The sequence below is a fragment of the Chiroxiphia lanceolata genome, chromosome Z, assembly GCF_009829145.1.
Source record: "Chiroxiphia lanceolata isolate bChiLan1 chromosome Z, bChiLan1.pri, whole genome shotgun sequence".
NCBI lineage: Eukaryota > Metazoa > Chordata > Aves > Passeriformes > Pipridae > Chiroxiphia > Chiroxiphia lanceolata.
In genome coordinates, this window is record NC_045671.1 from 31,150,402 (window position 1) to 31,175,513 (window position 25,112).

Below are 25,112 nucleotides of genomic sequence, written 5' to 3' on the forward strand. Positions count from 1 at the left end.
TTGATGCTTTTCTCTGTCTATAATTTATACTTGGAACTTACTTCACAGAATATTCTGAGTTGGAAGGGACCCACAAGGATCACTGAGTCCAACTCTTTAGTGAATGGCGCATACGGAGTTCAAACCCACAACCTTGGTGTTATCATGCCTTTTTCCAGGCCCTTTCCCTTATGGCGTTTAATTTCTTCTGCCATCGAAGGGGACTTGAACAAACTTGGGAAGTGGCCCTATGTGAATCTCATGAAGTTCAACAAGTCTAAGTACGAGGTCCTACACCTGGATTGGGTCAATCCCAGATAAAGGAAGAACTCACTGAGAGCAGTCCTGCCAAGAAGGACTCAGGGATTCTCATGAATGAAAAGCTGGGCATGACTCAGCAATGTGTGCTTGCAGCCCAGAAAGCCAAACATGTCCTGAGCTGCATCCAAAAAAGGATGTTGGCAGCAGGTCGAGGGATATGATTCTGCCCCTCTACTCCACTTTCATAAGACTCAAATTGGAGTGCTGCATCCAGCTCTGGGATTCCCAGCATATGAAGGGCATGAACCTGCCAGAGTAAGTCCAGAAGAGGCAGTGAAGATGATCAGGGGGCTGGAGCACCTCTGCTATGAGGAAAGGCTAGAGTGTTAGGGTTGTTCAAACAGGAGAAGGCTGCAGGAAGACCTCAGAGTGCCTTCCAGTACTAAAAGGGGGCTTATAAAAAAGAGGGGAAGTGATTTTTACACAATCAGACAGTGATTGTGTAAATCAGCAGTTTTAAACTAGAAGAAGAGAAATTTAACTTAGATATTAGGAACAAATTCTTTACTGTTAGGGTGGTGAGGCACTGGCACAGGTTGCTCAGAGGAGTTGTGGATGCCATATCCCTGGAGGTCTTCAAGGCCAAGTTGGACAAGGCTCTGAGCAGCCTGATCTAGTTGGTGGTATCCCCATCCTTGGCAGGAGGAGGGGGGAGGTTGGAATTAGGTGATCTTCAAAGTCTCTTCCAACCCAAATCATTCTGTGATACTATGACTAATACTTAAGTCCCCCCATTCTAGACAGAAGGAAAGGGGATAAAAAGGAAGAGAAGCATAGAAACCTGAATAATTTACTTTCAGGAAATATTGTCTTTAAACTGGCAATATTGCAAAACTACTCTAAGACTGCTTCCGTATATTCTCTTCCCTTCTGCTACTAACTCTCAGTCACCATACCACATAACCATCAACTGAGAATACAATTTGGAATTAAAAAGCCTCTGGGTTTTTTCCAGAATATTTTATACCATTTAATGATTCTTCCTCCTCATCATATATAATGACAAAATAAATGAGTTTGCATTACAGAAGTTCCATTTTCACCTCTTAAGCTCTCTGGGTCCAGTATGTTGTTTGTGTTGAAACGAGTAAAAAACTTTTACCCCTGCCTCAATCAGATTATTTCCAAGACACTCATTTTGGTCAAAAAACCCCTCTCACTAAGAGTATCTCCTCCAGCCTAAAAAAGAGTGGGATGAAACAATAACACGTTTTATGCTCTATGTTGCACCATTTAGTAGAAGTTTATTTATACTAATATTTATCTATTGACAGGTAAAAACAAGATATTTTTGAACTCCACTGAAAACAAAAGAAAAACATTTCCAGAATGAGGGATTTTTTCCACCTGAAAACAAACTGTTTAATGAAAGTTTGTTCTCTAGCAAAAACCACATATAGGGATTTTTTTTAAACTATCCTACAATTTATAATGTTGTTTGTTCATGACATCAAGTTTTAATATACTGAATGATAAGTACAGTCACATGAACATTTTTAATTTCTCTTTCATACATTCCTTTTCAATTAAGACTTCCATGAAAAAGGGAGCACATACACATGTTTAAATTTAATATTTTAAATGGTGGATTCCACATCTGCAAAACAGATTTTGCAAAACTGATTTTGTAAAGTTCCTATATTTGCCAAGAGCAACTCAAAGCAACTTAGAAAAGGAGGGGAATGTTCTTTTGGAAAGGTAATGTGTATATTTTCGTGACCAACTGAGAAGCTAAATGACCCATAATAAACAAGTAATTTAATTACTGAGGTTCAAGGGAGTTTTGGGGGGTTTTGGTTTGGAGTTTTTTTCCCCAAGAACAGTTTTTCTCTTTTTTGTCCCTTTTTAATGTTCTTATGATGTTATTACTAAGTTAGAATTTCTAATAAAATTAATTATTGGCAGCGCTGCTGCATGACACAAATTATTATAGGTATGTAGCTGCATTTCCCAGCCTGCAAGCACAGAAAATTTCTTCTAAGTCGTGAATCAGCAAGACATTGCCCTAATAGAATATGTTGAAATTCAAGAAGTGAACCAATTCAATCTTTAAGACCTGTCAAATTCCACTAAGCTTCTCCGTCTGTTCCATCTCCTCTGTTTCTACTGGACTGCAAAACTCTATTGCACAATATTGAATGTTACTGGCATTTAATATAGGATACATATTTTAAGTCTATTCTTAATAGTTAAGTCTCTTCTTATCACTTGAAACACAAAAGAAGCAACTGAGTACATTATTGCTAAAAGTACAGATCAGGCTTAATGTTATACATCCAGTAACCACATTATAATGCTTACCTTTGTAACATATTATAATGTCTATCTTTGTAACACAAGGTCGTCCAAAAAGGCTTCTTTGGAAAGCTATAACATACTTCAAAGATGTTATACAAATACTGCGGCAATGAAATTCATCTTCCTAGTACAAGGTTTAAAGTCATCTCATCAGTGATAGAGAACATATTTTTTAAAGTTTTAAATTAAGCCTCTTTATAAAAAAGGCAACTGATGTTAGAGGAAGATTTTTTTTTTAATTCTTTTTTTATCATATAAAACAACCTTATTGTCAGCAAGAAAGCTTCCATTACTGTATTCATTTTACCCCCTTTCAGCAGAACTAAGTTACAGTCTTCTTCTGTTGAGCACATGGGATGCAATGAAGGTTGAATCACCTGCCAGATATGGAAAAAATTTGTACATACAAACAGATGGAGAAATCCAGAGAAACTTTCCATACTTGTTTGGCAGAAGACTTCTAAATAAGCTACCTACTTCCAGCATCTGAAGAGAGTTAAAATAATTTGAACCAGAATACAAGAAATGTCACATCCAACACATGTAAAATCATAACTATGTAAGGAATTGCCAAAAATATTTACACAACTTAATTTACAACAATTCTTCAGTTTTTCTGTTACTTACATAAAACCTAAATATAAAAAAAAAACCAGAAACTTTACCAGATAAAATATTTAACAGAGTAAAAAAACATGTATGTGATATACAGCAACTGAGTTAAGCAATTCTGAAACCATATTTTTCCAAAGTTTCAAATAAAACTGGTAGCCTTTTTCAATAGGAGAAATTACCATCATTTGTATGTACAAGTACAGCTGCATTATAATTACTATTTAGGGGGGGAGCAGCCAACTCAAAATTAAAATGACACGTAAGCATGACTAGAATCCGAGCAGAGAATGCACACAAGGCAAGCCATCATGCAAGTTCTGCTGCTGGCACCTGGGTGCTGTTCTGGTGTTGAATTATGCTAAAGCCAGCCTGGTTCACCAACCTTCAAACACACATCCTGCTTTTTGAAGCAGGATTTGACACACAAGCAAGTTGCTGGCCTGTAAATCTGACTACCAGTCCATTACTTTATAACTATAAAAGGCCAGTCCAACTTTCATACGGCAGATTCCTCCACATATTTCCTTGAAGTGTGGAACTTCTCTCATGAAGCAGGGACACCTCTTCATGGTTACTCCCCAGGGGTTAAGAGAGAGATCTGCTTACTATCTCATATGGTGAGTTATATCAACCTCTACTTAATGACTGTTTCTTTTGCTAGCTTTGATACAATTGCTTTAATATAATTGCTTTGATACAGTGCATTATACTACTTTATGTTATATTACACCCTGCTAGTAGGTTTTTAGCTTTTACATGCTGTAGTAAATGATTATGATTAAGATCTTTCATCTGTTCATCTGTCATAATAAATAATTCACTTCACTGTTTTGCCGCAATTAAAACCTGCAGGACAAAGTGATTTAATCACAATTCAAGTTCCCTAAATTTAAACGGTTGACACAATCTGAGGCTAAGATGGGATTCAGCCGCACCTTGTCTCCAAAAAGGAGTTTAGAAAGCAGGGGAGTCTTTTCTGCATCTCATGACTCAAGAACTCGGAGTCTTTGACTTCTTTAATAATTTTGTCTAAGTCTTCCACTCCCACCTGTGATGGAGAGTATGGTGAGCAGACATTCTGACTTACTAAGCAACAATCCCACTGCTGGCCAATATACGAAACACTTGAGGAAAATGGAACTAGAAAATGAGACAGAGAACAAAATGAGTATTAGCTGGGCTAAGAAACCAGAACTAATGGAAGTAAAGGAGAAGAGTAGAGATGGACAGAGAGATTAAGGAGAATAAAAGCAAAGAACAGAATATAAATTACAATGTCACACCAGATTTGGCATGACTGCTTTCAAGTCAGCTGTGCAGCATATCCATGAGAGGAAAACAGTAGCAGCAAATACTAGTGAGTTATGACATACAGTCACTTCTGAATGAGGAACTGGCCAACAGATGCATTCAGATACAAAGGGTTACCCACCAATATGACCTTTATGACCCTTCAGAGGTTACACTGTAAAGACATAGTAGAAAACTTGCCAACAGAACCTCTAACTTATGACATAAGGCGTCTGTTTTTAATGAAATGCAAAGCTCACAAGCTTTCCAGCCTGAATAATTTTTGTGTTTTCCCAGATTAAACCTTGGTGAGGCTACCAATACAAAAAGGTACTCTCTAAAAAGGTAAAAAATTTAAGAGCAGAAAGAGTTATTGCCTAGAAACAAGACAGTAAACAACATAAGTCTTATAAATTTTTTTAATTAGCAGATTCTATACATAAAGTTATATTGTATTTGCATATGAATTACATATCTATTTCAGCTATATCCTTCTATGTGCTTGTCCAAAGTGATGAAAAAAATACTCTTCAGAATTCTGCACCGAATTTTTTTTGAAGTATATTTTTACTTCCTCCAAAACCTGAAAATTCTCCCAAAATATCTTCAGACCAGCTCATCAAAATGACCAACTCCAAAATTCCATCCTTCTCAAAGACTACAGCAGACATACTTTGCACATCGCATTGGCAGAGAGAAGGAATGACAACATATAACACAGAAAAAAACCCAATTCTATATTTTAAATGTTGACATTTATCAACTATCAACAACAGCTGTTAAGTCAAAGCACAAGAAAGAGTATCCAGTCACACAAATGGGAATATTTCAGAATGGATCATAAAAGAAACTCCCAAGATTCTGCTCTAGACAATTTTTCCCCCTTGTGAATTCCCACTGTAGTACACATCACAAAGCAAAATTCAGATAAATACCCTGCTATCTACGGTCTCTCATTCAAAGATTCTGAATGCTTTAATTCAAAACATTAAGTTTCACCTGGGACCTAACAGTTTCAGAGACTTTCTTCCCTTTCTAAAAAATCTAAGATACCAGCAATCCACTTTGAATGTAAATGGTATCCTGGAAGACAGTAAAAACTATTAATACACAATTCACACAGAAAGGTGGAAGATCCCAAAGAAAGTGAGTGACAAAAATTTTTTAATAAAAACAAAAGAACAACATTACTATATGTCTACTCTATTAACAGATATAAGTAAGTTCCAATCCAGCTAATAATAATCAGCAGAATTTTCCTTACATCAAAACCTCACCAAATCAAACCAACAGCTTCAAGAACTAATGCAGAAGAAAAAAAAATACATAATAGGGAAATGATGTTATTGAGAGGACATATTTTTGAGAGGAGACCAGAGCACTATCTTAAATACATTCAAATTCTATTGAAGATGAATTGGAAAGCAAGTCACTGAGGTATTTAAAACAAAAAAAAAAAAAAAACACCAAACAAACAAAAAAAGCAACACACAAACATGTTCCAGAGCACTGTTTAGATTCCCAAAAAAGTGGTACAGAAAAAGGTCTCTTCAGACTAAGAAAATGGTCTCCAAATTAAAGGCATATACTGTACCGAAAGCAGCAGCTGCAGGGATCATAAGTTAATAAAATATAATTCATTTAGGAGTTCCAGTCTCTGTTGTTGTGATAGCTTCTTCCTTGAAGAATTTTTTCGCAAGTTTAACTCAAGGTAGTTATGATGGATTCGGTTTATTTGACAAAATCCCTTCCATAGGCCAATGTAAAGGCAAAATCTGAACATGACAATCACACCTGTATTCCTATAAGCCTTTCTCCCTTAGTATTTCCCTAAATATTACTTTCCTTTTGTATTTCCCTGAAATACTGAATATATTTGATTGCATGCGTAAGTGATAAGCATTTTTGCAGCTAAATTACTCTAAGAGAAAAAAAGCTTGCTGGTTTTGAATGACTTCCTCACTGACACTGACAGCTTTGTTTCTTGTTGATGATGTCTTCACATACAAGTCTGTCTAAAGAAAACAGTTGTTTTCCTTTGCATCAGTCATTAGGACGGAAATCTTGGGTGTCTGCATCAAGGCGTGTAATTTCTTCAGTTCAAATCAGTCAAATATCTAAAAGCAAGTCTTCAGAAAACCAGCCACAGAGTAGGTTGGAGAACCATCCCCTTAAAATCTTTTCATCCAATGAGTAACAGATTCAGTGATTTTAATGAAGTATACTGAGCTCTGTAAAGAGTCAATATGCTTTTGAATTAACAATAATCCAAAGTCTATGTCAACGCTGTGCTATTTAAAAACCTCAGCACTGGTATTTCCCTGAGACTATGTAGCACTTTACATACAAAAAGTCCTTCATAAATGAAGTTATATATAACTACAATATTATTATTTCTACACAGAACATTAGATGAATTACAGATGTTATGTGATTCACTTCTGAAAGCTGTGACAGTACAAGTAGATACAATTTTGTGTGTCATTTTCCAAGTGGGGCAAGAAGGTAATGAACTGAGATCTCATCTCCCACTTAGAAAAGATAAGAGTGGGATGTAATCAACCTCCCCAGGGGGTACATCTGATTAAGATCAAAGGGGAAGACTTCTGGTAAAAAACATCTTGACAGTTCAAGTTACTGTCACCTGCATGAATTGAAATTACTCAAGAGCAGTCTTGCATGATACCACAAAAGAAGGAGGGGTTAATCACTAGGAAAACAGGATGCTTTCTAAAAAGCTGATTAGTCATGGCTATAAAATAGTTTAGGTTCACTTGGATCTCAAGTTTTTCTTCACTCCATTAAATAACTTAAATTGGAACTAACATTCAGCAGAACTCTCTATTACACTGGTGAAAAATCATCTGAAATTAAAGCAGTCAAGCAGCCCAAAGCTCTCTGAGGCAATACCTCAGCTTATCCTACATGCACGACAATTAGTTTTAACTGGTTCTGCTGTCATCTTAGATCTCACTCACAGCCACTTTTTGCAGGTCCATTAGCAATGAACTGCAATCTAGTAGAGGTAAGTAACAACAGGGAGAAAATTAAGTCTTAAATGTATTTTTATTTTTGAAGTTACAGAATCTATTCTAAATAATGTAAAATTTGACTCAGCTGCACAGACTAACATGCTCTTTGGACTACAGAAAATTTTAAAAGTGAATTTTACTTCGTTTTACTTTACTTTTGCATGAAGTATCACTTATAGCATGTTGTAGTATAATATCTATAAAAGCTTAATTACCCACTTACAGAGACCAGGACAAACTGCAGTCCATAAAGTAAATGCAAATTGATGTATACATCAATTATATATTCCACTTATATCCACCAGATATAAATGCAATAATTAATATTTTCTGGAATATACATCAAAATATAAGGCGCTTCCCTCATCCTCACTAATATTCAGAAAGGAAGAGAACATCTCTTGTAGAAAAGAAATATGGTTCTTAGCCTCAGGACTCCAAAACATGATACAGTCCCACATCTGTCTGGACAAACACAAAGCATCGTTTTTTCATATACTCATCACCATGGTCTGCTCATATCATAATGCTGCTGCTACTGAAGAAGCCTCTCTACTCCTTTCTGACTTTTCTGTAAGGTTAAAAGTCTAAAGCAAAATATTACTGGATAAAATAGTATTAAATTTTATGATTTTTGAAGATGAAAACTAAGGGACTTATGCTCCCTTATCAACTATGTTCTCCACATGGAGGAAAATGTTATTTTTTGTTGGACTTAAAAGATTCAAAAACAGCAAGGGCAGGACATAAACAACAAAGAAAATACCCTTAATAATCTTTTTTTTCCTTTTAAATAAAAGAACGCAAGAGAAGTTACTTGTTTCATAGCTCAATTCAGTTAAAAAATCAAATAGCTCTACAGTCTAAATATGTTACTTTTAGTGCTCTAATCCTCCTTAGCCTAAAGCCCTGAAATTTCTGTCTGTTCAGAAACTCACCTTTTAGTTCACTGCACAGCCTGCTGCTACCTGAGCAACCTGATCTGAGTTAGCTTTTCACTACTCAGGGAACTGAAACAGATGACCTCCAGATGTCCTCTTCAACCTAAATTATTCTGTGACTCCAGAAAACTTGAAAGGGTACTTTACAATGCATTTAGAGGATATGAATATTTCTGGCAGGGACCCACACTTCTTACATCTAAAATTCTGTGAACCAACAGAAGTCTGCTCAAAAGATAGTAAGAATGGAACTAAGTCCAAAATCACAACAAAGACATACAAATGGCATCAACGTTTCAGAGCTACTGGGAGATGGATACTGGGAAAACTGCAGAAGTATCAGCTGGCAACTTATGTCCGCTGTCCTACATGTTATAAAGACACGTCTTACATCTCCAGTCCCTACTGCACTCATGAGTAGTTAACAAATACCCATTGACACACTGCAACAATCAAATTTTAACTTGTCCCCAAAAGTGCTCCTACACAGGTCAATCAAGTAGCAGGAAAATTCTCAACCACTTTTTTTTTATCCCAGCTAGAATTTGTGGATGCTTCCTCAACAATTCAGCTAACTTTTAAGCAAGTGCAAATGCCCAGCTCTACTCTTCTTTTTTACCTGGGGACTCAGTAAAATTTGTAATTCCTGTTTTCTTAGAATCACAGAATATCTCAGGTTGGAAGGATCATTGCTCCTTGCAGATCTACATAAAACTAAACCACATGACAAAGAGTCTCATTCAGGTGCTCCTTGAACTCTGCCAGGCTTGATGCTGGGACCAATTCCCTAGGGAGCCTCTTCCAGCGATCAACCACCTTCTCAGTGAGGAACCTTTTCCTAATGTCCACCCTGCTTCCACTGATGCAGCTTCATTCCATTTCCTCATGTACTGTTGCTGGTCTCCCGAGAGAGATCAGCACCTCCCCTTCCACTATCTCCCATAAGGAAGGTGTATCATATCGTGAGGTCCCCCTTCAGCCTTCCTTTCTTCAGGCTGAACAAGCCAAGTGACTTCAGCCTCTTCTCATTAGTGTTGCCCTCAAGACCCTTCTCCATTTTGGTCCCTCTTCTTCTGATTCACTCTAACAATTTGATGTCCTTCTTATACTGTGGTGCCCAAAACTGCACACAGGACTTGAGGTGAGGCTGCTGCAGAGCAGAGGAGAGCAATTTCTTAAAAATTAAGCCATTTCTAAAACACAGTTTTTAATGTTATATACTTTTATGTTCAAATTTTGAACCAAAGGAGCCTTCAATAATAGACGCAAACAAGTCAGACTGGTGGTCTGCACCTGGATTTGGCTCCTTAAACAGTTTTGTGCCTCTTGGCACCCTCAATTTTGTGGAAAGATAACTCAGCTTATAGAGGCGCAAGAGATGTCAAAATCTCCTCTTGCACATACCTATGACCAGTTGTTTAGACCCAAAAGCTACTGCTGATTTTAGACATCCCAGGATAGAAATTCCTAAGCTCCTATGACTAAAGTTCCTAAGTTCCTATGACTAAAAAAGATGAACTATCTTGACTGAAAGCATGTATCTCCCTTCTAAATGAGAGAAAAAAAGTATTGTCTCACCACATCTGCTCTTTGCACATAAACAACATGAAAACCTTCATATTTACTAAAGTCACTGCATTTATACACACACCAGACATAAGTGCAAACTACTGTGTAGAAGCTACAAATTCTTAATTTATGATCCATCACCACTGGGTGATCCCCTACCTTTTCTTGTGTTTCTCTTACGTTGGCTAACAGAATGAGCTTCCCCTACTTCTTGTATCATAAACTTAGAAGCTGTCAAAAATTCTCAAGCTATCATTAAAAAAACCCCAACCCTGATCTAGTCATGGAATCAATATATGAGACTAGGGGTAAATCCTCAAAACAAAATCGGAAGATCAAAGCACAATGCCTACATAAAGGAGGAAAAAGAACTGGCACAATTTAGTGTGCCTTGCTCCCCCATTTTCTCTGCATTGCAAGAAGTTTCCCTTTTGATTTAAATTTTTAATTCCTAAGATAATCTACCTGAAACTGTGTGTACCCCTTAAAAGTGAATTTATGCAGTAAAAATGACAGTTGTAACAGCCCTCAAATGTAAGCTCTTACAATCGACTGCTTATCTTATTGCAACAGCTAACATTTCAATCAAGAAAAACTTCAAAAAATATTAATGTAAACGCACATGGTTTATAAAGACAAAAATAGCTTTACTGACCCTTTTGTAAACATACAGCTTTCAGCAAGGGCCAGTACAGTCATTACTCAAACTCTTCTTAACCAGGCCTGCTCATTTGCTGTGCTCTCTTAATCAGCTCTGCACTGCATACGTATCTATAAATAGATAAGTTAGTCTAGGAGAAGCCATCCTCATGTATCAGTAATGGACTTCACACCTTTACACATGGCAAGACAAAAAGCAAACTGCTATGCCAGTGCAGTGCAAATTACTATACACGTCTGAGATAACAGTACTTTTTTGATGAAGGCACTCTTGTATTACAAACAAGTCTCCAGAGACAATTTTTCCAAAGACTGGAAGTTTCACCTAATTGGGGGAGATTTTAAAAAGATTGACAGAACTTTAACCCTACAGAACCACAATGCTCCCTGTTCCTGCAAAATACCATGCTGCTGCGCCAAAGGATGAGAACTCAGATGGTCCAGAGATAGGACAAAGAAAAAGCTCACCAGAACTTAACATAATTGACTCAATAATTCCTAAGCCTTGTTGTTGGAAACAGCTGAATTGCTATCACTGAAATAAAAAAATAAAACATCAACTTTTGAGCATAAATAAAGTGGATATACAAATCCCCCTAGGTAATTTGATCTTCATAAATGCCAATTCTGCTTTATTTTTACTTCATGCAAATCTTGAGAACAAGTTTTTGGATAATCCACATGGCATTTCAATATAAGTACTTAAACAGTAACAGAGGACATAAAACACTGGTTAAAACAGGTTTGCATGGAAACAAAAAGTATCAGGTAAACACTGAGATGGAGACATAAAACCCTTAACTGACAGAATAGTTAAAAAACAATTTAAAAATTACTTTATTTTGGGACCAGGTACCACACTGTTAGTTCCTTACTCTTGATGTTCACTTGTGTGCATGCACACGAACATCATGTTACTTTGAACCCATAACATTTCGTTACTTCCTGTACCTCTAACTTTCCCACTGCTCTGAATTTTATAGATGTTGCACTAGTCACATACATTTGATATTTAGTTCTAAATAGTATTATCTGCAACAGTTGAGAGTGCCTTAAGTTAATTTCTGATTCACAAATAGTCATGAGAAGGAAAATAAGCTTGTAAGGTTCCCTGCCTTAAAGTCTTCCTGTATTATGGCACTGAATGTGCATGGAATACTTTTAAGTTATATTCCACATAATTATACACATTTCCAAAGAAAGTATGTGGATCTTCCACATCTCTACCACTTTTGGAAACATCACAATATTTTCTACTGTTCCAACACCTTACACTCTTGAAACTGGTAAGATGGCGTGAATACTTCAGCTTTCACTTCAAAGAACCAAAAACTTGAAATATTATGCAAGTTACAACTGAAGGCTCGGGAACAAGGAAGCAAATTAGCAACTTGTTAAATATTTAATTCATTTGTATTTTGAATAAATGGATGTTATTTAATATCTACTTGAAGATCTATTTAGAATTGTCTAAGAAGTTACTGTCTGGCTGTTTCACTGCTAAATCATTCATCTGAATGTAACCTGATAAAGAGGGTCTTTAAACCAGGCCACTGTCTTTCTACCAAAGCCGATGAGGAATGTTCACAATATTCATTCTATCAATCCTGTTAAAAGGGTGCTAACCTTCAGCAGAAGGTTAGACAAAAAAAAGAAGGGAGCTTGCATGTGGAACACAGTCATTTTAAAACTACATGGACCATTCCCCAAAATATCCAAATCTATGCTGCTATAATTTCTCATGTACTGTGCTCAGGAGACTATTAATGTCATCTACATCCTTTTAAACATGGGTATTGCGTTAAAAACTAAGGCATTGTAGAGTCACTGTGAGAGTTGTTACTCAATGGCTACGCTTCATGTAAATAAATGTGAGCTATGTAAAATATAATCCTCCATCTACCAGGGAAAGTTTTTAGAGCAAACAACTCTGGCCATGTACTGTATAGGCAAATTCTGGTTCTCTGAGGTAGTCTTACTGCATGAAAGAACTGGAAACATATACTCCATTTAAATGGCAATTTTGATTTAATGGTCCAAGAAGACAGCCATATAGATATATTTTTACATAGGCACAATACTCACTCAGTATTCTTGAAAAATTAACAAAAAATATTACAAAGGTAAAGCAGTTCATGCTGTGAATAAACAAATATTGGGATGGCACATCAACTTACAGACAAATAAATCTGTTTTCAGAATTATTATCCCTTGGATGAAAAAATAGGCTTTTTTTTTTTTTAAAAGACACACCATGAAAAGAGTTCTAGAGCTAAATTTTATCTCAAACCAGATCTGTTTGAAGTTAAATTATTTGCCAGGTTTTATATTAAACATGCTGATAGGATAATTAATTTTTAAAGCTTAAGTGCATACCACCAAAAAAGGGAAGGCACCTTTTTCTTCTCTGAACCTCTTCAGTACCTGTTATTCTGCTATGCATTTAATTCACTGTGAATCACACAACAGAAGGAAGCTAAAAATGAGCATAAATAAATTATTTATTTTGAAGGGAGGAATGTATATGGTCTACTAAGTTTATGATGACAAAAGATCTGCATCTTATCTCACCAAAAGTTCAACCTCAGGAGACTGAAATGTTTGCCAGCATGTTCTAAATCACAAAGACACCAATGAATGCGGATCTTAATTGTAGAGATTAGCTGAGCAGAAATTTCCACTACCATTAATGAGCTAAACTGAAGACTATCGATCAGATGTTTTCTGTCCTAGCAAACTGAAGGTTTCACAAATCACAGGTCTGGAAACATTTCAAGAAGAAAGGTTTCCAAAATCAGATTAATCCCTCTCAAGAGAAATGCATTTAATATAAAGCTTTATTAGCAAATACTTGAATAATAATATTAGCTTTAAAAATTACCATTACTGCCATAAAAGGACTGTAAAACGATCCGCTGGGAAATGATTCAGAGACAGCAAGAGGGGGGAGAGGGAAATCAACTAAAAAGTCAGTGAGCAATTGGTTGATAAAACTAAAATAGAAAAGAAGTCTTAATTAATGCTCCAGTAATGACAACTTGATCCATATCCTACCTGCAAGTCCACATGGACAGTTCTGCCATCCTCAGAAGGACTATGTACGGACTTCTTCCTATCCTCAAAATCTGAGTAATTTACAGCTCAATCCCAAACCCTTATCTACAAGTAGCTATGTCACATGTACAGTTTGATCAGAGATTTTATCACTGAGATATCTACATGCCTATTCCAATCTCAGTCTTATTAAATGGTGCTTTCTGAGCTCACTGTTTTGCCTGATGATTGAAACACAAATTACATCGACAATTTCTGTGTGAAAGCTACAAATGATAAAGAATTTACTTCCTCAATAATCAGTCACATAATACTTCTGTTGATAAAGAAATACTTTCTCTCCCCTATTCAAACCTTGCTAACTTTCAATTACTGGATCAAGTCATGTCTTTAACAGTTTAAAGAAATTTTTGGACATTTTATCTCTGTTTTAGTATTTCTTTGCTTAATATCCTATTCAATAAACTGAAACTTATTCAGCTTCTTGAATCTTCTCGAATTAGGTCAAGTTTCAAGATACTTCTCTGACATTTTTCGTTTTCAGTGTCTTTTACCATTCTTTTTAGACTTTGGACACTGGAACTAGAGATAGAACTCAACGGTAATTGCTGAAAAAAATACTAACATCACATTTCTTTCCAATGTCATTAGTAAAAGTTGATTCTTTGTGTGTGTTCGGAATTTTAAAAGATGTGTATCTGCTTCTCCAAAGTTTTGTACTAAGATCTTATATAAAATTAACCCTATATAACTTTCAGGAAATGGGTCTAATATTAATAATATTAATATTATTATTACTATTAATAATATTCTTCTCCATGTACGACTTCCTGTGCTGTTGTTTACACTCAGTTCACTAACCAACCTGCTTTCAGAATCAGTAACTAATACTTAGTGTTCAGGTCTTACTAGAAATAGATTAACACTTTCTGCTTTAATTAAAATAATTTATAAAAATATAAAAGCTTTGAGGCAATAGTTCAATCTTATGAAATTGCATTAGAGACATGTTCATTACTTCAGATTATCAGTTTTAAGATCTCTTCCTATTAGCTAACCCAGCTGACAGATGACAAATATCTCACATGTATTTACAAGACTAATCCTTTAAAAGTCACAAACAAACAAAACTTATTGGAAGTAACAGAAAAAATTTCAACAGATTTTGGAATGTAATTTACTGCTTATAACTTACTAATGGCTAATACACAAAAATTTATAAAAGGTTTGATTAAATAAACAAGAGAAGCCTCTTTCACAAAAACTCATACAGAATTTCCATTATGTTCTACCCCACTTGCGAAATGGGATTTATCAGCCTTAAACAGAATTTTCTGGACTGAAAGCTTTTCCAGGCTTCATCATCATCATCATCGTCCAGTGAAACCATGTACTTTTGAAAAGACTACCAAGTGAGAAATACAACTTTAGGCTGTTACAATTAGTTTTACGAAAAATAAAAAACACTAGACATACCTCCCTAAACAAGTAAATTACCAGAGAGATTTTAACTGAAGCATAAACTTATGTAACATGAGGACCCTGATAAGAGGAACAATTTTAAATTTCCCTACTCAAGCAATGGAATTACCTGCAATTCTGAATGTCAAAAATCACAAAGCAAATATTTTCACAGAGTTTTGATCTATAGAGTATTAACTATCATTAGTCATAACTGTGTAGCTTTAATATGGAATCAGACTGGAACATTAATCATGTCAATTTAATTTTATTTTCTTAGATAGAATACATATTTTATCTTTGTAAGCAAATGTGCCAAAATAAATTCTTGTCTACCCTATTTCACTTTCTCACATCAAAAAAAAAATTTAGTTTACCAAGTCTATTGTACTTCCCATTTTTACTAGAATAATCAGAGAATTCTGGTCATTGAAATAAGATGCCTATCTTATGAGAAAATAGTTCTTTAAATTGAGTTATATATATATAAAATTAGCAGTAAGGAAAGATTTCATCTTCATACAATAAAAGATGTAATTGATTCTTCATGGGAGAAGACAGGAGAGGAAATTGCCAGTGAAAGAGACTTATGGAACAAAGTCACTATGATGGAAGAATTTGCTCAACAACCTGTATATGGCCCAAAACCACTGGAAGTTTCCCATCAGTTTTAAAATGGCAAATTCCTGTCTTCTTCTCTATCTGATACCAAGTTGAGCTGATGGAAATATTAAAACTTGCAGTCTCCCATCATTTCTCTTCTGCCAGAAGTTACCCCACGGATCTGTTGACGGAGCTACTCAAAAGTATTCTCTCATCTCAGACAAAGTGAGCTAAGACCAGAAGAGATGTAATAGTAAAGTTTTTCCCATCTGTCTCGTTCTGATAGAAAGGTGTTATGAAACAAGCCACAGGGAAAGCTTATCCATATAACCCAGATAGTGCACAGTACAGGTGAGAAGTGAAATATAATGTGTTCTCAGATAAAAGAAGCAAATACGTGCACTGAAACTCCTACCTTCCCCTGCCAAGGTAAGAACATTTCTATTGCCTAGCAAAAGCCTTTTAGAAGACTGTCCCTTCTTGCTCCACTCACTCTACAGTTCTAAAAGCAGCAAACTGTTCAGAAAAAACTAAAGTACTGTGAATATTTAAATTCTGTGCTTGCCAGATAGACCAACCAATTTTTTTAACGTGTAGTTTCATCTGACATATAAAAATACTTTCAAGTTACTTGCCATAATAAAAAACTTCACCTTGGTATGACTAAAAATAAACTACTGAACACTGTATTCTTTTATGCTCTAAATTAATTCTGAAAATTTGCCTAAACCATAATATTGTACTGGGAATAAAAGTATCTCATAAAATCTTGAAGAAACATTTTCAAACTTCAGAATTTCATCTTCATATGAAATATTTCACATTAAGTGAATATGTATGTATATGCACACCTATACATGTATGTGCCTGAAACAACTTAGTGAGAGTTATTTTTTTCCTAGAATGGAAGTCCAAGTCATACTACTCCTCTAACAAATTCAATTGTTTCACCATAATGTTATTTGGATTCCCTATCCTATAAAGCAGTATGATGCAACCAGATGAAATTCGAGGTGACCCTTTTGGTGAGTAATTACTTTTGACCCCAAAGCAGGTCCTACACTCTATAGCATGCAGGTTAAGATGTAAATCTAGAAACAGTACAAAATCTAGAAACTGCACAAAAGACTTTGTAATTAAACAAGACCTTTAAATGGTCCCCCAGATGAAGGTAAAACATTAGTAATTATTCTCAAGTATGTTTTTTCCAACCAGCCTTCAAATCTGTGAAGACAGATGAAGTGCTGAAGCCTAGGTTCTAACAGAAGTTTATGCAAACATCTTGGTGGTAGCTTTGGCACTGCTATCTTAATATTCTGAGCAGTTTTCAAAGTTGCAGACTGATCAGTGGTAACTGTTTTTATTATACATAAAATGTTTCAAACACTGAAGGCATTAGGACTAGGAACATTTATTCAAAAGCCTTCTTCAGCGTTGCAGTTTGCTGCTTTTAAACAAAACAAAGACAGTATACCTACCAAGCTTTATCATCATATTTCTTCAAGTACATAATTCACAAAAAATCTCTAAATTCTGCATAACAGCAAGACAATATAACTACACTTACACTAAACCGCACAAATCCAGATCCTGCTCTTGCCTATGTTTTCATATGCACAGTATTACTGATATGTAAAAACATTCAAGGAAAGTAAAATCATAGCTTCAGTTCTCCAGTTGTCAACCAAGCTGTTCAGGCCTTAACAGAGCTCAACAAACTCTAAGGCTATATTCACTTGAAGCGTAATCAGGTTAAGCTGAGCAGCTGTTAATCTAGAGTGATCAGACAGTATGTAACCTGAAGATTAGATTCTATAAATCCAGGAGAAATGCAATACAATCCCAGCTTCACAGCCAGCAGAGTTGTCCTTCACAGTGCACAGCCAAGCAGGCTGGAGATACCATATCTCATGCACTCCTGAGAACATACTACCAAAGAAAAAAAAATCTAAGGAGCAAGCAGGTGAACTATAGCAGGTGACATGGCTCTTAAGCTTATGGGGCACAGGCTTCATCAATTAAATGAAAATAGAATCATCTGGGATGAAGCAAGCTTGGCAGTTCAAGACGAGCTGAACAGCATCATGCATGTAAGAGTAACTGACTGTTCCATGGGCAGTAAAACTGATTCCTGGCCATCTTCAGTAGTACTATTCCAGATCTTGCTCAAACATCTTTTCTGTCAAGCTATCAAGCTTTTATGCCGTTCTGGGCTTAATAAAACCTAGAAAACAGTGGTAATGAGAGTAATGGAGAACTCATATACTCATAGCTGCCACCTACAGAGACTGAAACAAGACAGCTAACGGGAGGGACACGAGACAGCAGGTATTCTAGACCTCAACCTGGTTAATAGGATGGAATTAGTTAACGTATGAAAATTGAAAGGTAGCTGAGATAAAAGTCATCATAAAACAGCAGTGTTCACTAAGACATATCAAATCTCAAAAGCCCCAAGTAGTGTCTAGGACATAACAGATGTCCTAAAGGAGAGAAAAATTAACTAAACAGCAATGCTTGCAAATAGCAGACGTAAGTTAGGCAAACTACTTGTCCTTCATTAACTGTATTTTGCATGCTTGAAACTACAAATCATATTTGCAAATTTAATTAAGCTTATTGTCATCCATTTCATTAAAAAGGTAGCTAAGCTAACATTGTCAAATAGTTTATAATTTTAAACTTGAATAAAAGGATTTTAAGAATGTGTTCACTTTTCCTTTCTGAACACTCTCTATGGTCACCACTTACTCTACTTCACACCACAAGTGGCAGAAATATCTTTAATTAAGACACAAAAAATATTTACTAAGCAACAGTATATCATTGAAGAGAAGTTAAAGTCTATATTCCATAGAGCAGAACAACTTCATGTTTTAAACATGTATTTGACAAAAGACTAAGAATTAAATTTTACCTTAAATGCAAAATTATACTTCTGAAGTTTTGAAGCTCCTTCACTGAAATAACTCCATCTATTTAATTAGAGATAGGTCTACATTGAAGTTGTCCCTAAATAACTTATTACAGAGGTCACTTGGTGATGGCAGTAAATATTCTCTAAGATACCTTTTAAAGAGTATTTTTAGTTTAACTTGCTAGAGGGTGAGAGAGAGAAAAGACTTGTGAGAGGAATTCTTTACAGTAAACCAGCTGTTAAGCAACCACAACCCTAGCTGCAATGACAAATCACAAAGTTCATGACTGCTAAATTTCGAGTTTGGCTGCAATTCTGCTTCTAAAGGGGAAAAAAATATATGAGAGTAGGGACATAGAACACCTGTTCCTGGAACATTTAATATCACTGACCTCTCTTGCTTATTCATACAGCACTACCTATCACATTTGTGATAAGAAAACATCCAAATAACAAAAACAACATTATCCGTTTCCTCTTCCTTCTTTGTTTTAACATAGAAGTCAACTGATATTTTGGAATGATATAAACACAGAGCTAGTTGTGTCTTTAAACAGGGTACTTTTATAGGTCACTCTGCTAAGGTGTATTTCCAGAGAGAAAAATAATTTTTGAAGTCTTTCCCATTTCCAAAATTTTCTTCCACTTTTAGGCAATGCATTAATGTTGGCATTTCTGTTACAATCACCTTTAATGCAGTTCTGTAGATTTACTCAACATACTGGTGATAAACATGAAGATCCTTGCCTTAATAAGTGTATGTTCCAAATAAGCCTGAATAATGTGGTAAAGGAATTATAAGAAAACCAAAGGTAATGTTGATCACACATTGTATCTGAACTTTATCTAGAATGGCAAGGAATACATGCAATTAAAACGGACTGATCATTCAGGAATAGTTGTGGATATTTAAAGTCCTGGGCAATATATAGCCATAAATAAAAAGATAGCTTGTGCAAGAAAAAGTTTAAATCAAGTCAATACTGATACTGACAAAAGTTTTGCATGAATGTTTAAAAGTGAACCGTTGATATTAATTAATTAGTTTCAAATTAATTAAAATTGAAATTATCATACCTGTAATGCAAACTTTTAAGGAACTACTGCAGTACACAATTGCATTTCTATGTTTGTCTTTTCATATAATTTTGTTCTAATCACTTGAAATGTTGTAAAGTTGGAGCACTGAAAATATGAGAATTTTGAGGTTTGAGAATATATGCATAAGCTTTAACCTAGTCAAAAAAATACTCAAAACACTACTTAGCTAAATATCTAGGTTAGTGTTATTCATCCAAACACTTAATCAATCACCAGACTACTTACTGAACTAACAAATTTCTTACTTCCTTCTGCAACTAAAACCTAATAAACTTCTAACAATCAGTAAAAGCCCAAGAAAATTATTATTCATCTCTAATTCCAAGCTATTTGTTTAAAAATAAGACTTAAAACAAACAAACCAACCCTGATTATAAGATGAAAAAAAGAAAGTACAGTATTACATGTTTTAACAAATCATCATCTGGAATATTTTCAAGGAAAATAAAGTGAAGGGAACTAGTGTGAGTTTGATGTGTTCACCAACAACCACATAAGTGGTCATGAACTTATACAAGCTAACAAGAGGAGTTTTCAGACTGATTCTGTAACTGCCAGGTTTAAGCTCTGGCTCATTTCAGTGTGCAAGCTGACCAGCTTCTGTTTCTTGCATATAGGAGTCTGAAGGAATTATGTTTTTCTTATGAAGTCGTCTCTGAGTTCAACATTGTGTCCTTGAACAGTCACACAAAACGCACTGAGACTCCCTGCTGGTAACCCATATATCTGCAGTCTGAAGTAACAAATGTACAAATAGCTTAACAACCACAAATTAGAACACATTATCATCAAAACCTGCTTCTAGGATTTTTCTAAATGTATAGTAAGTTTGAATGCCATGAAAAAAATCACAAGAAACAGACCATCTCTCAAAATATTTCATTTACAACAGCAATTCTAGAGCCCTCATTCGAATTATTTTTTATTTCAGGCTACTACTACAGCCTTAATAACCTGGAACCAAAAGAAACTGTCAAATACATATAAAGACTATCCCTAAATGAGTATTTGAGTTATAGCAGGTTAACATAAAAAGAAATATGTCTTTAAAATATTTTAAAAGAATTTACTTAAAACACATTTAAAATGCGCTACTTTCATTTGACACCACAACACCACTTGCAAATTTTGCTTTCTAACTTCTTTATGCGCCATGAAAACTCGTGCTTTCAACATGCCACCCAGGAAATGCAATTTTCTTTCCTTAGTTTATTTTTTAACTCTATGCAGGTGACAACAATTCAACTAAAGAGACAGATAATACAAAAGATAGAGGAATCAGATAAAATACAGTCCACAACTTGCAAACAGTTCTAATATTCAGTTTATGAATGACTGTTTTCTCTAGAGGAGGTGCAAATGTTATCTAGAAGCACAGAATACACAGCTTATGGTTTAATAGTACATAAACATTCCTCATGTGCTCCCTGTGTCCTCTTCTCCTTCAGCCTCAGATACTGCCATTCAGTGTGCCTCGAGGAGCACAGTAGACGTGCTTCAACCATTATTTTCAGCACCTTCCAAACTCACAGATGAGAAACTGCATCTCTTTACTGAGAGGGTGGTCACACACTGGAACAGGCTTCCTAGAGAGGTGGTCAATTGCCCTTAATGTAATTAATGCCCTTAATAACAGGCTTTAACTTCTGGACAGCCCTGCCTTGGTCTGGCAGTTGGATAATGACTGTAGGTCCCTTCCCATTGGAACTATTCATTTCTAATTTACAGCTCCAGTCTTAAGAAGAATTACTGATTAAACTTTGGAGACCTTGTAGTTCTTCACAGATGGGATACTGTTTTTAACGTTTAAGACCTGCATTGCAAATTGAGCAATCCAAATTGTTTCTTTTCACATGACATATCCAAATTCTGAAAAGACCTGTCACTAGCACAAAGCAAAATGCAATGGGTTTAAAACACTTTTCTTGTAATGTCAGCCATGCAGTGTCTCTGAAAATACAGTTATGCAGCCATTTACAGCAGTGGTTATCTGGATTTCACTCACTTAACTAGACCATTTCAAGTGACAGCAATTCAAACATCAGGGATGTACTGAATCTATATTTGTTATATTAGTTAGAAACTTGCTTAAACGGGACAAAATTAGACAATCTTTATAATATCTTAATTTGTTCTTCATGACCTACAAACTATTCAACCTAATAAAGAAAATATACTAATATCTAACCATATTCAAAACATCAACAAACTGTTTAAAGTAGAGATTTTAGCATTTAATAATAATATTTTCTACTATGGAAGTAATACCTTTGTGTCTGCAAGCTGAAAAAAATATATAGTTGGCTTAAGTGTATTTTTACAACTTAACTTCTCCATAAAGCACAATATATTATTTACTTAGTTTTTGTTTCTGCTACAGTCTTATCAGAAACTAAAATTTCCTAATAATTTCCTACTATGTGGGGAAAAAACCCCAAAACATGCTATTTAAAGTAATTGATAATTGAAATCATCTGTTTAGAGTGCACTACACTACAGATACATTAGTGGAGAAATTCAATCCTTCCCCTCTCTGTCACTCTCAAGTAAAGGAGCTTGCATATTTGAAACATCAGTAAAAAATTATTAATGAACTTGCTACTAACAGCTGCAGTAACTTAATTAATGCAGTTGCCACAGTGACATTTTGTTGTTTGATTCTAACCACAAAGATCAAGGTTGAAGCCACAAAATAATTTCTAACAGTCTCTTTGACACTTTTCAAACAACATCTATTAAATATTCAATTACACTTAACGTGAAACTTGAATTCCACTTGAATTCCCATTTAAATACTCGATCTTATTCTACTTATTCTACTCCAAAGAAATACCGGGTATGTCCGCAAATTTTTGTAAAAACAATTAACTAACAACTTCCATGAAATATCATTAAAAGTAATTTTAAATTACAGAACTAAAATAATACAGATAAAACCCACTTATTATTTGGAGGCAAAAGAAATATATTTGCTTCCAGATCTCACCTAACATTGTTCTGAGCACTTGCTCAAGATTAAAAAGAATGATATTTAAAGCAAATTAGAGCACAATGAAAAAAGTATGAAAGCTAAACAAGCCTCTCAAAAAACACTGACAAAGACAGACCTCAACACTTACCCATCATTAGAACATGTCAGAAATTCTTCCTTTATTTTTGGATGCCAACAGCCTGAATTGAGCATTGCTGTGTGACCCTACAGAAATAAACGTAAAGAGGGCTTTGTAAGCTGTCTTACAAGGTTTTATAAATTTTATTCCAAATCCTTCAAGTGGAATCACATGAAAGCTGAGGGACCTTCTCACTGACATCACAATGATTTAACAGATTTTATGTACTCTATCCAGCTCATCCATGGTTGTTTTCATTTCTGAATTAGAAAAACCATGACATTTTTCTACTTGTATTTTTTCTTTCTGAAAATGGTATAGAATCATATTTCTTTTTTCCTTGGGAGAACTATAATGCAGAGAAAGGATGAAAAAACAGGCATCAATATAGTGTCACACGAATTTTTTCAAGCTACAGAAAAATAACAGGAATAACAATAACTACGAGGGTGACACCACACACATACTCCATGTAAACCTATAATAGCCAAAGATCTTGCTGGGGAAAATTTAGGAAACAGAATTCAAGAGTCAAGATAGATTTAACCTCAGGTGAACTTTTCATAAAATATTAAACTAGTCAGTTCCATTTCTTTAGGACTGAAAAAACGGAAGGTAAGGATTTTATGCAAAGTAAGCAATTGCCATTATGGTGACTATGAATATAACTACAGTACTGAAATACATATTGTCCAGTTGGCTTTACTTCTTTGAAGTACAGGCACATGCTCATTGACTATGTTCAAAGAGAAATTTGGAAACTACTCCTACAGTGCTGGAATTACTGCATTTTGTTTTAAGCACGAATGTGTAGAGAAATACTGAGAAGTTAATGAGGCATTATAACAAATATTTTAGCATTTTGACTGTTAGACCACAACATACTAGAATTCTAGACATTTACAAGAGAAAGAAAATGTGAATTGTTTTTAAGCAAACAAGAACTAAAGCAGATGTTATTTTTTGATGGTTTTATATATGTATCACTAGCCAAAAGAAATAGTCATCTGACAAGAACAGCTTTAGGCAAAACACCATTTAGCCTAGTTATTTGGTAATATACTTTACAAGCAATAAATAAATCAACTTTATCATGAGTTCGAGCAGCAGATTTTATCATTCCTTTTTACACTTAAGCTATTTAAGAAACTGATCTGAATTTAAATCACCTAAGTAAACAGAACCCTTGTATCATAGTTTGTGGAAATACAAGAGCAAAGCGGTCAAAACACAATCAACTGCGGTTAAAGTACTTCAAATCTATGAATGAACCATTCTCCATTTTCATTTTTAACTAGCACTGAAACTACACACATTGTTGCTTATTAGTCTTACACTCAGGGCATGCAAATAACAAAACAACCACCTCCAGCTCCTGCCTTGAAAGAGGTCTAGACTCAGCAAAAGAGAGTGGAGGGTACAAGAAAGTAAGAGTCTGAACCAGATCAACAGCCATTTTTTTTCTTTGTTTTTTGGCTTTGTTGTGTCTTTTTGACGTTGGTTAGACAAGGCTATGGAGGAAGTGAACAATTTTCACAGGATACATTTTTAAATAGATTAATTTGTGGTAGCATCACAGAAACATTAGTTGGAAGGCACCTCTACAGTTCACCTGTGTCAACCTCCTTCTCAAAGACAGATTACAGCCACCACCAGATCAGGTCAGCTATGGCTTTGTCCAGCTGGGTCTTATAAACCTCCATGGCTGAAGGTCCCACAGCTTCCAGTATGTACCAATATATGAGACTATCACATCCCAGAGACAGGGCAGGCTTCTGGCATTCAATTAATTTTTTACTTTACCTTTGTGTTTGTCATATCCACAATGTACTGGTCTCCTTTTATGCATTCCATTACTGGGAAGCCATCTCTGTCAAGAACTTTTGCCTGAGAGTTACCAGAGACAACGAGAATGACATCTCCTGTGCTGCTATACTGCAAAGATTTGATTTGGTGACTAAAAAGAAAAAAAAAAAAGAAACAAAACATTTCAATTAACATTCCTGTAAACACTAAAACAAAACCGCCAATGGTGAGAAAATATATTGCAGAAATAGACCCATGTACACTCCTATACCAAAAAGGTGGGGGCAAAAAATCTTATATTAATGGATTAAAGCTTTTTATTGCTCTGTCTGTGCACATGGGTCATGTTTCTTTC

At 35.2% G+C, this 25,112-nt stretch overlaps 1 protein-coding gene across 1 annotated transcript in view; it reads right to left on the minus strand.

The window, feature by feature from the left end:
* The window catches only part of WDR70 (WD repeat domain 70), a 130,124-nt gene that overhangs the window by 62,506 nt on the left and 42,506 nt on the right, over window positions 1–25,112 (minus strand). Inside the window, exons 8-9 of the mRNA XM_032675240.1 lie at window positions 24,755–24,908; window positions 22,961–23,037 (exon numbers count right to left, since the gene is read on the minus strand). Coding sequence (XP_032531131.1) covers window positions 22,961–23,037; window positions 24,755–24,908 — 231 coding nt within the window. The remainder of the gene's footprint in view (window positions 1–22,960; window positions 23,038–24,754; window positions 24,909–25,112) is intronic.